The following is a 10,702-nucleotide window of genomic DNA, read 5'->3' as shown; positions in this document are numbered from 1 at the left end:
CTGCAGAAAAAGTGAAAGATTCATTGCCAGTTACAACACACATTTTATTGCAGTTCTTGCTGTCAAGGGTGGCACATCAAGTCAATGAGTTTGGGGAGCAATTAGGGGGTAATTACTTTATCACATATAGCCTTTTATGTTATGTGGCAAATATGCAAAAAATAAGGACTCACGAAGGGGGCAAATACTTTTTTCACAGCATTGTAAATGCATCTGTTGTGTGGAAACCTTCTTGTAACTTTTATCGTGCACATTTTAAACATCTTGGTATATTTGAGCTGAGGGTAAAGAAATGGGCCATAGTTTCTCATCACTTAATATTTAAGAGGTCAGTCTCCCATTCTCTAACTTCATTTTTCATATACGCATAAAAACATATAATGTTATAAAATTATGTAATAATAATCAGAGTGTTCTGACTTTATGGTTTGTAACATTGTAAATTCTCTGTTGTCCCAATTTACAGCCTGAAAGTTTTGCAGTGATGCTTCCCTTTAGTCATGTATGTCATGACAGAGCACCCATCCTAGTCTTATCTGTCCATAAAACCCACAGACTCATGCGAAAATGTGATGCTGCTGAGTGCTGCAAATGTGGCCACAGCCGAGAGCTCAACAAAAGAGACTCCGCTGTGGAGGCGCTCGACCGGGCCGATGTGCCAGACAATGGCACTCTGTTCCAAACATGTTGTTTGTCACATCGCCTGCCTTTAACTTGTCAATGCCACTGTTGTTCTGCTTAACTTTAACTTAATCTCGCATCTTATGTAATTCAGTATGAATTTTTGCTCAAATTTACTGTATACAGTATTCTAGGCACTCATAATCTTAATGATAGCTCAGTGTTAGTCATAGTGTTTGGAGTGATAGAGGACACATTCAAAGTGATTTAAGTATCAGTTAACCTTATTTGCTGACAGGATATGAGGAATCTGACTCCCTACTTAACAAAATAAAAGTCAAATTCTTGCACAAGCTATAGTTTCTATCAACTGTATTTCAAAACGTGGAAATTATCACCTGTGGGACTTTTTTTAATGAACTGAGTTTTTATGCAAACAACATAATAAAGCATGAAGCATAGCACACAAGGAGGACATAAATCTCATCATATACCAACTTGTACATGTATTAACACAGATTAATATTCATGTTTCTTTGATCTCTGGGAGGAGAGATGTGGGAAAGCAAAGCAATTTACATTCAAAGGAGTGAAAGAGGTAAATATATTTCTGGGAGTGTGCCAGAATGTATTTATAACGTGTCATTTTAGAGTAGAGGTATATTGCCGTCTTGCATTAGGAACTCTCACCATGCACCATGGGTGGCAACACTGTTTTTAACCTGTTCTACTTTCCCCCTTCTAGAGGAAATAAGTTGATGCGGTTTTACAAGCAACTACAGTCATACACTTTTTTCCTGCAAAAGCAGTACGCTCTTAAGAGAGCCACAGGTGACTGACATTAAAACGCACACATCCGCACACAGCGCCTGCCAATGTGCATCATTCCCAGCAAAATCTAACCTGTCCCTCACGCTATGCCTCAAGCTGCTGCCACTACAATAACCCGCACAGCATTATGTGAATAATCATCTTTATGGCAACTCTATTATAACTTAATAGCTTATTAAATTGTCTACACTGTCACAGAGAGACTCATAATAATGCTCATGGATCTCTGGGCAGCCATGAAAAGATGAAGTCTATCACATTTGTTTCACAGAGCACAGAAATTGATCAGGTTCTTGATGATCCCCCCGAGTCTGCAGACGCGTCTGAATATTGTTGTCATGAACTTGCGTTTTACAGGCAGGAGAGCAATTTTCTTTACAGACTTACGCTCGTATGATTCATAGCGCAACTCGCCAAGAGAACGAGAGTAACTAGTGCGTGTGTGAGGAAATAAAGATAGCCATGTCTATTTAGAGACGGACGCTTCTCCTGCCGCTGATCCGGAGCGGCTGACGCTCAGAGTCGAATCAGTAGAAAACTCAACTTCCTCGTTGTGGTAAGACAAGAGTCTCGCTTATATACGGTTCTAAAAATAGCGCTGATTTAGTCCAATGGGAGCCAGAGAGGCTTCTAGCTCTGCACCAATCACGGCACACAGGATGACTCTGCTCTCGCTCGTTATTGGTCGGAAGTGGTCTGGTAGGCCTTTGTAAAGTTCCTGCAAGCCCATTGGTAGACGTGCCGTAACGTAATGTAATCACATGGGGGTGGGTTTGCCTGTAATTTTGAATCGGGGGGGAAGTTTACAGTGCGCTGACGGACTTTTGCAGAGTTCGGTGTTGTGCGCTCACGCTCAAAACCTCCACTGGAAGTGCACGACTCCAGACTAGTATACATGCAAATACAGCTAAGACTCCAGCTTCTCTCTGAACACATCAGGCTTCGTTTCCTCACAAGCTTGAATTCGCTTATCCTTGTGGCTAAATCTCAGGAGTGAAATGGATGTCATCCCTATGTGTAGCATCTTCCAGGAGCTCCAAATTGTGCACGACACTGGATACTTTTCAGCTTTACCATCTCTGGAAGAGTATTGGCAGCAGGTAGGCTGACGACTGATTCCAAACACTCGATTCCTCAGTTTGACAGATAGTGCCACAGGCTCATGTGTGAAGTGCCAGCAGAGTGCGTAATTTCCAGAAACTTGTTTTAAGTGACAGCTGCGCGCCGACTGGCAAATGTCAGAGTAGTTTCATGTAATGTGAGCGCGCGTTTGATTCAGTAATGCAGCTAATATAAATTTATTTCTCAAAACTTGGTTTGCCTCCGGTTATAGGGGAAATGGTGCAAGTTCCCCTCGTGACAGATCAGTATTTTTTTAGTATGTTTGTAAAAATGCAGACTTATTACGTGTCTTCTTTAGTTTTTTGGCGCATTTCATAAAATATGCTTTAAATTAGTTGTACTTTTACAGTATTTTCTGGTGCTACGGCGCGCGCACAGTTGTTCAGTGGTGGTTTGCTCGTATTGTGGACTCAGGCATGCAGGTTATACAGGCACATCGGTTTGTGATAAATGAAAAACACGCCGTGTTGCAGATTTAGCGAGTGAATGGCGAGCCGTGCGCCTTTGCGCGTATCTCCTCCTCCTGACTTTCTCTCTGCCCCCTCTGCCTGCCGCTCACTCCCTCTTGCTGTCACACGGACCCACACATACAAATGAGAGTGACAGACTGTCAGAAAGAGAGAGAATAAGAGAGAGGCTGGTTTCTATTGAACCGTTGCTCGACCAGGCGGCCGCCTGGTTGACAAAACAGTGGAGTTTTACACTGGTAGTGACGGGAAGGGTACAAGTCGCTTCTTGCTCAGATTGGGAAATGAATTGGCCTTACTCTTCAGTCTTCGCTGTCTCCCCGTCTATCAGATATGGCCGGGCTTCATTCCAAGTCGCCCTCTCAGGCATTTAAAGCTCGCCTGGGATTTATCCAGCACTGCTGACAAGAAACATATGAAGTCAATGCCTTCTTTTTCATTCCCAAGACACGAAGATTTTCCCATGATAGTCCTCTTTTAGAATGAATATGAATATATATATATATATATATATATATATATATATATATATATATATATATATATATATATATATATATATATATATATATATATATATACACATATATATACACACACACACACGAAAGGTGTTTGTAGTTGCTGCCTGGTACCTGTGGTTTCATTTTATTCCATCTCATCCTCCATCTCTAGATAAGCTTTATTTATTCAGTATGGTATTATTATAATATTTTAAAAATGTTGTTGGTGAGATTTGTCGTTCTTCCTTTATTTTAGCGTTTTGTCAAGTGATGCTTGTGCTGCCTGTAACCAGATCAGCCAAAGAGGGATAGTCCCCTCTCGGATAGTTTCATTTTCATTTTGACCCTATAAACTTCCAAGCAACTAGGAAAATGTCAATTTCTCTCTAAGGGAATAAATCGTTTTAGGAGGAGTTTGGAAAAAGTCCGAAAAATGTATTTGTCCCATGACCTCTTGGATCCAGGTTTCCTCAAGCTTTGGCTGCCACTGTTCCAGTCAGTTCTGTTATAATAACATTTGGCTGTAATTTTATATTTGCTTCATTAGGAAACTGCACAGGCCTGTTTGTGGCCTTCGTATCTGGCCTGTGCTTGCTGACTGCAGAGGGTTAAGGAAGTGCTCTCTCACTTCCTTTTCACAGAAAACAGGCCCACAATCCACAGTGGCTGTTGCAGTATTCATGCCAGGCTTTTTATGAACCCCCATGAACCAGACCTCCCTCCACTCAGTCCCTGGTGTGCTATGTTATTTCTAGCAATGCCTCCAAATGCATTATTAAATCCACATTATGTTGAATAATTGATAGATTTAAAAGATCTACAAGCACTTCCCTAACCCAATGGGGGGCTCTGTAGCATATGTAAATTTCATGACCAACCTCTGCACACACCTACACACATTCAAACCATGCCTGCGTTCGTGGGTAAGAGCACCTTGTTCTTGCAGTCTCTCAGAAGGAAATGTGGTGCTTGTAATCCTCCCTGATATGGGCTCAGAGAACACACTTAGAGTGTACTTGACTATCCTCTGCATAGGACATTGTGTCTTACTTCATTCCTGCAGGCAGAGAAGAAACAGGGCTGGTGATGTTACAGTGTCACAGCATACCCCCTTTTTTGCTGCTGCTTAGAATAAATACAGTGCAGAGGAGAATACCGGAGTCTTGTGTTTCCTGTAAAAACAAATGGTCTTTTTTGGTGGTTTTAAGGACTTTCAGGTTGAATGTAAGAGTTCTGTTACACGCCTTTGGCTCTGTGCTCCATTGAACTCATTTCTATCTTGTCTTTCATCTACACAGACATGTCTCGAGCTGGAGAGATACCTCCAGAGCGAGCCTTACGTCTCAGCCACAGACCTTAAATTTGAGACCCAGGAAGACTTGTGGAGCAAGCTGCTGCTTGCCTGCGGGGACAAGTCAAGTGAGTCGGACCCAAAGATCACCCACATTAAGGAGGAGGAAGACAATCAGGATAGCCAGAACCATGATGCTGGTGGTTTCAACTCCGATGCCAGCAGCGAGGCCTCGGACAGCTCAGAGGAGCTCTCCCCTACCCTCGACTTCACCTCCAGCTCTTTAACTGATATTCTGGCCGACAACGGCGATGACGTGGCCTCTGGCATCATCAGCACACCACCATCCTCACCTGAGCTCGGCAAGGAGGGCTCTGTAGCCCAGACGTGGATTGGGATACAGACAGTGATGCATTCAACAGGGAAAATAAGGGCTGGGGGCATGGAGAGGAGCCTGGAAAGGTCAGGTCTGACCAGCGGGGAGGCATCACCTGACGGGAGGAGGCGTGTGCACAGGTGTCACTTCAACGGATGCAGGAAGGTGTACACCAAGAGCTCGCACCTCAAAGCACACCAGCGGACACACACAGGTAAACTGGCCTGACAGTGAGCCTTTCAAAAGTGACGATAGCCGAGCTGAAGCGCTGAGTTATTGCTCAAAGTTCTGAAAAAAATACTCCCACATACTTTGAATAGTTTGTCAGGAGGAATGCCCTCAACTATGACCTAATTCACACAGAGGAACGTGACTTCATGCAGGGCAAAGGGAGGCGGGGAGTGCGTGAGAGAGGGAGAGAGACGCGAAGGGGAGGGATGTTCTTTTGTGGCCGAGTAGCACCCAGAGGATGTGGATCCTGAAAACAAATCAACAGTTCTCAGATTTCACCATGGGAAAAGCTTCCGAAACTCGCTCATTTGCATACAACTTCCCAAAAAAGAGAGAGAGAGAGAGAGAGAGAGAGAGAGAGAGAGAGAGAGAGAGAGAGAGAGAGAGAGAGAGAGAGAGAGAGAGAGAGAGAGAGAAACATTATGGGAATCTGACATTTGCACTGTTTTGTTAGAGGCTCAAATGTGAGCAGTTTCCCTTGTCACCTTTGACCTCTGCCAGGCTGTTTACAGCTTGGCCCTCCATTAGCAGAGGAAGTCACATTCCTAGCATCGTTCTCCAGCCACGTTAGCCACATGGTTAATGATGGTTAATGGTCTGTAGGACCATTAGGAACAGTCTCTATTTTTTTCATGTAGCTCGCCCCCTGTTACATAAGCCTTCTACTCTAACAGCTTCTTACAGCTGCATACCACAGCTCTTGAGGCCCACAAGGCACGAGGTTGTTTTTCTATTCATCTTACAGTAGTCAGCCTAATCTGCTAACCACCTGCACAGGATCATATTTATTTTACCTCCTGTACTGTAAATATTGGCTGTATATCTGAGAAATTGTAGTTTAAAATATTCATATTATGATTTAGAAATTCTTAACTCTCTGGTAAACCTGCAGAGGCTGCTTGAATAGCTAAGTAAATGCAAGGTTCTGAACTCAGATGAAAAATGACATGGCTGGCTTTAATATTTTGCTTTTCTTTACGTTCATTCTTGTAGGCGAGAAGCCTTACAGGTGTTCATGGGAAGGCTGCGAGTGGCGCTTTGCACGAAGCGATGAACTCACCAGACACTTCAGGAAGCACACTGGAGCAAAGCCATTTAAATGCAGTCACTGCGACAGGTGAGATGGTTTTTATTGTCATATGTCACCATGATTAGTCACATTTTTTTTTGTTACAATAGCAAATGCCTCTCAAAACAAAGTGCTGTAAATTAATTTAACCCCTCTTCATAAGAACTACTCCCCTTCTTTATATTTTGAGTGCCAAGCATTTCTTTACTGACAAAGAAAGCAGCAAATTAGTTTATCAAAATGACATGCTAGTGGGAGGGATGAATGAAGGTTAAGGATGAAAATGGTTGAGGTCAAGGGGGTGGATAAAAAGAGTTGAGTACAATGGATGGGAGGAGTGTGATGAGACTGAACAGCGTGAAGTTTGGGTCTCTTCTACCAGAGCGCTATTTAAAACATCAGCCAAACCTATACAGACTGGGATAAGGGACTGGGTGGAAGGGGGAGGCATGAGCCCATTCTTTCAATCTATCACGTGTTCATGTTATATAGCACAGAGAGTAAGAGTAGTATCCAATACCAAACAAGCAGAATAAAATTGGCTGCATAGCCATAGGTACTTTAATCTAAATGGAATCCAACAAGCATCTTTGGTGGGTGAAAAAGAAGCTTTATATTGTTTGTTTCACTGGTTTCACATGTTAACAAACCACCCCAGGGTTCTTGTGTTGATTAGCGTCTCGGATGGATGTGTGAACATTCTCCTTCAATTAAAAATGAGATTTTTCATTTCCTTTCCCTTCATCTCCTGCAGCCGAAGTGATAGCTTTGTTTATTACAGTGTTTCGGGGTTTTTTTGGTCTATTAACTGATTCAGTTGAATTTAGAAGCATTTTACTTAGTCATTGTAGCCTAGTTAGTTGTTAATATAAGCAACTTATTACCTTCAACAAGTTATAGTCATTTGTTTAGTTCTTCAGTTTAGTGGCTGGATCTGATGTTTTTCTTCTCTTCTTAGGTGTTTCTCCCGTTCTGACCACCTGGCGCTGCACATGAAGAGGCACATCTAAGATGGTCTTCATGTTGAGAGCTCTGAGGGATGATTCGGGTTAATTGTCCTGACCTGTGGAGATCAGCGAGGCCGGTGTGTCCTGGGAGCGTTAACAGGGGCACCGTCGTGTTCCAGTCAGTGGAAAAACATGAAGCAACGCAGGCTATTATTTGCACCATACTTAGTGCCTCCAACACCTCGCTGTGGTGATTGCTCTTGAAAGGCTTTTATGGAGGAGCAGGAGGGCAAAAAGAGACTCCAATATGGGAAAGATCTAGGCTGGAGAAGATGGGAAGAGACTCTTCTGTATGGTGTTCAACGCTTTATTCCTGGAGAAATTTGGGACTCCAGGGGTTGGGGTGCCATTCCTCCACTGACAGTGTGTTTGCCTGTGCGCATGGGGACTGTGAGTGCCTGCAACTGGATGCCTGTGCTGGCTTTATGGAGTGGATGGAGCTTGCATTGTGGAACTGCGAGTGAATGACATAGCAAGGGTGATGTTATACTCGGGAGGTTTATTTTTCTTTTTGAGGGAGGGTTATGTGTTGTCTCTCTAAGAATGAATGCAAGCAAAAAGTTCTGTCTGTCATGACTGATTCTGTCAGCTGTGGAGAGGAGTAGGGGGGTAGTTTAGTGGGGCTGATTGGATAGAGATTGCCCCCTTTCTGCCTGGAGGTGAAACTACAGCTCCCTGTCTAAAAATGGGAGGTTGTTTTGTTTAGTGCAGCTATTAAATGTGCAATGTATTACGTAGCCTGTCTCAAAACATACACGCTATAAAGCTCATTTTGTTTTCCACTGTGTAAGCTTTGTATCTTAAAAGGAAAAAAACAAAAACAACAACAATTGTGCACAGTTATTGCCATTATATCAGAAGTTGCATGGGATCTGGGGATGTGTTGCTCACCTTATAGGACAACAAAATTCCATTCAAGAGCAGCTACCTTCATAATACTCAGTATCATAGTATTGTACAAAACACATAAGGCAGTCATTTTGTTTTGCCATATTTTTCTTTCATTCTCTTTATAAGTTGGGGATACCACTGTTTGCAAATATTTTGATTGTGGGATTTTTCTTCCTTTTTCTTCACTTTTGCTTTTCTCTTTTGTTCTGTCTGTAAATGCACTGTTGACCTTACCGATGCCTTATGTAAGTGGCCTTGTCCTGTTGAATAGATCACTCTGTTATACATACACACATACACCAAATGACCATTGCGAATGCAGTTGTGCGTTATTGAATAGCTTTATAAAGGCTCTGATCCATACAGTTGCACCTTTTGCCCTTTTCCCTTGCGACAAACTCCTCTAAACTCTTGAATATTAAAACAAAAGTAACTATATCAGCTTCATAATGACTGCCATTTACACGTCTGTGTTAAATATATCATAGATATTTCAGAACTAAATCATAGTCTTCAAAATTATCCAGATCTGAGACAGAATTGTGGAGAACTTGGAAAAGCAATTCACTTTTATATTGATTTACTACTATGTAGTATACGATTGCGTGGATGCACTTCAGATTAACTGTAACTTGCTGTCAAAGGTACAGAGTCTTGGAAGCACGTTCTCATGAAATGTTGTGTGGTCAGCCACCGAGAGTGGCAAATCAAGATTTACTGCAAAGGCAACATTTACATTGGGTCCATTATGTCAAGCATATACTCTCAAAAGCAAAGGATGACTCATTTAAAGTAGGCTAATGACCACATTCTCAGTCACGAGAGTGGTTTGATATTGGATGTTTCGGGAAGTCTCACCTCCAAGGTGAGTCAGTGTCTTTACTCAGTTCTAGTTTTAACAGCCCACAATCTGACTTTACAGTACAAAAAACCAGTCCAACCAGTTCAGCTGAGCTGTGTTTCAGAGCTAGAGGTCTGTGCTGGTAACCTAAGCTGAGACAAGGACAAGCTGTTTGTACCAACTTCACTATGTTCATGTTTCAACATGGGTAACATGACTTCGTCACACTTCTCAGTGAGCTGAAACAAAAAAAATCAGATGAGCGCACAAGTGGATAATCTCATGGCCACTTTCTCCACTTGTAGAAATATTTTGGCGCCGCTTTATTATACACAAAAATTATGACAGATGGAACATTTTAGAAAGAACATTCATTCATTCATCAGTTACTTAATGTCTCACTTTGTCAACATCACAGGTAGCCTTGTTAAAACTCAACACGTCTCCGGTGAACCTGTTGAACATTCATTTGTCTGCAATGTTATTTTTGTTTTTACACTGAGAAACACAAAGACATGTTACATTGTAAACTACGAGAATTTTGTAAGGAAGCTTCTATTTTGAACAGGTGTGGGACCAAAAACAAGTGCAGTGTGTTGTTTCCAAATGTGAACGATAAAAGGCTAAAGAATTATTGTAAAATAGATGCACTCCATACTCCTTTCATTTGCTTCTGTAACATCTTTGTTTTGATTTTTGGGAAAAAAAATAATAAAGTCAGAAAAAAAAATGTACATTTTAAAATGACATCAGTATCGCCTAGACCCGTGGCCTATCATGTTTAATAGAGAAAAAAAAGAAGAAAACAAGTACTTTCAGACGTGAATTGTTCTGGACACTTGAATTGTAATAATTTTGAATTCTGGTGTTCACTAAGTATTACGTTTTTTTATTTGCCATGTCATTTTTTCCCCAACTTGACCTGCAAAGATGCCCTATCTTTAGCTAGAGAATCTTTATTGGATAAACATGGAAAAGATGAGGCTCTATTTTTGTTCATTTTATGGCATAATGAAATTTTTTCATTTGAAATTGTTTTGTAAAATAGTTTCTGTATGAATGTATTTTTTATTGGAAAATGGATAAAAAGACTATTGGTTCTACACGTGTGTTTTTTGTCTTCCATTATTATTATTATCATTATCAGAAAGAAAGCGTTTACTGGATATTCAGCAGTGAATATCCAGGTGAACTATCGCACCAGGGTCACACTGGCAGGGTTTCCGTGACTATAACCAGGATAAGCGCTTTTTAAAAACTTTTTACATTAAAATTTGAATTCTTATTCCAGTGGTTGTCAAACCTAAGCAAAAACATTGCATGGTGTTTGTTTCATCCCTAACTGGGTAGTTTTTAGCAAACATTGCACAGGTAAATCTGTTTGGGACCATTTTCAGAGACAGAAAAATAAACACTAGTGGTCAGTGAGCCTTTAGGGTAGCAGTGCGGATA

At 41.5% G+C, this 10,702-nt stretch overlaps 1 protein-coding gene across 1 annotated transcript; it reads left to right on the top strand.

Annotated features, from left to right (window-relative positions):
• Positions 1-2,250: 2,250 nt before the first annotated feature.
• Positions 2,251-10,353, top strand: LOC146687164 (Krueppel-like factor 6). The gene is made up of 4 exons (XM_085439034.1): positions 2,251-2,552; positions 4,843-5,425; positions 6,436-6,559; positions 7,470-10,353. Exons 1-4 carry the CDS (start codon positions 2,451-2,453, stop codon positions 7,519-7,521), a joined length of 861 nt encoding a protein of 286 aa, XP_085295160.1. The 5' UTR covers positions 2,251-2,450; the 3' UTR covers positions 7,522-10,353.
• Positions 10,354-10,702: the final 349 nt, after the last annotated feature.

This window comes from Copadichromis virginalis, linkage group LG18, assembly GCF_057382275.1.
Source record: "Copadichromis virginalis isolate Kocher_CV1m ecotype Utaka linkage group LG18, C_Virginalis_male_GT1.1, whole genome shotgun sequence".
Classification (NCBI taxonomy): Eukaryota; Metazoa; Chordata; class Actinopteri; order Cichliformes; family Cichlidae; genus Copadichromis; species Copadichromis virginalis.
The sequence above is the reverse complement of the archived record's forward strand: the minus strand, read 5'-3'. Positions and strand labels throughout refer to the sequence as shown.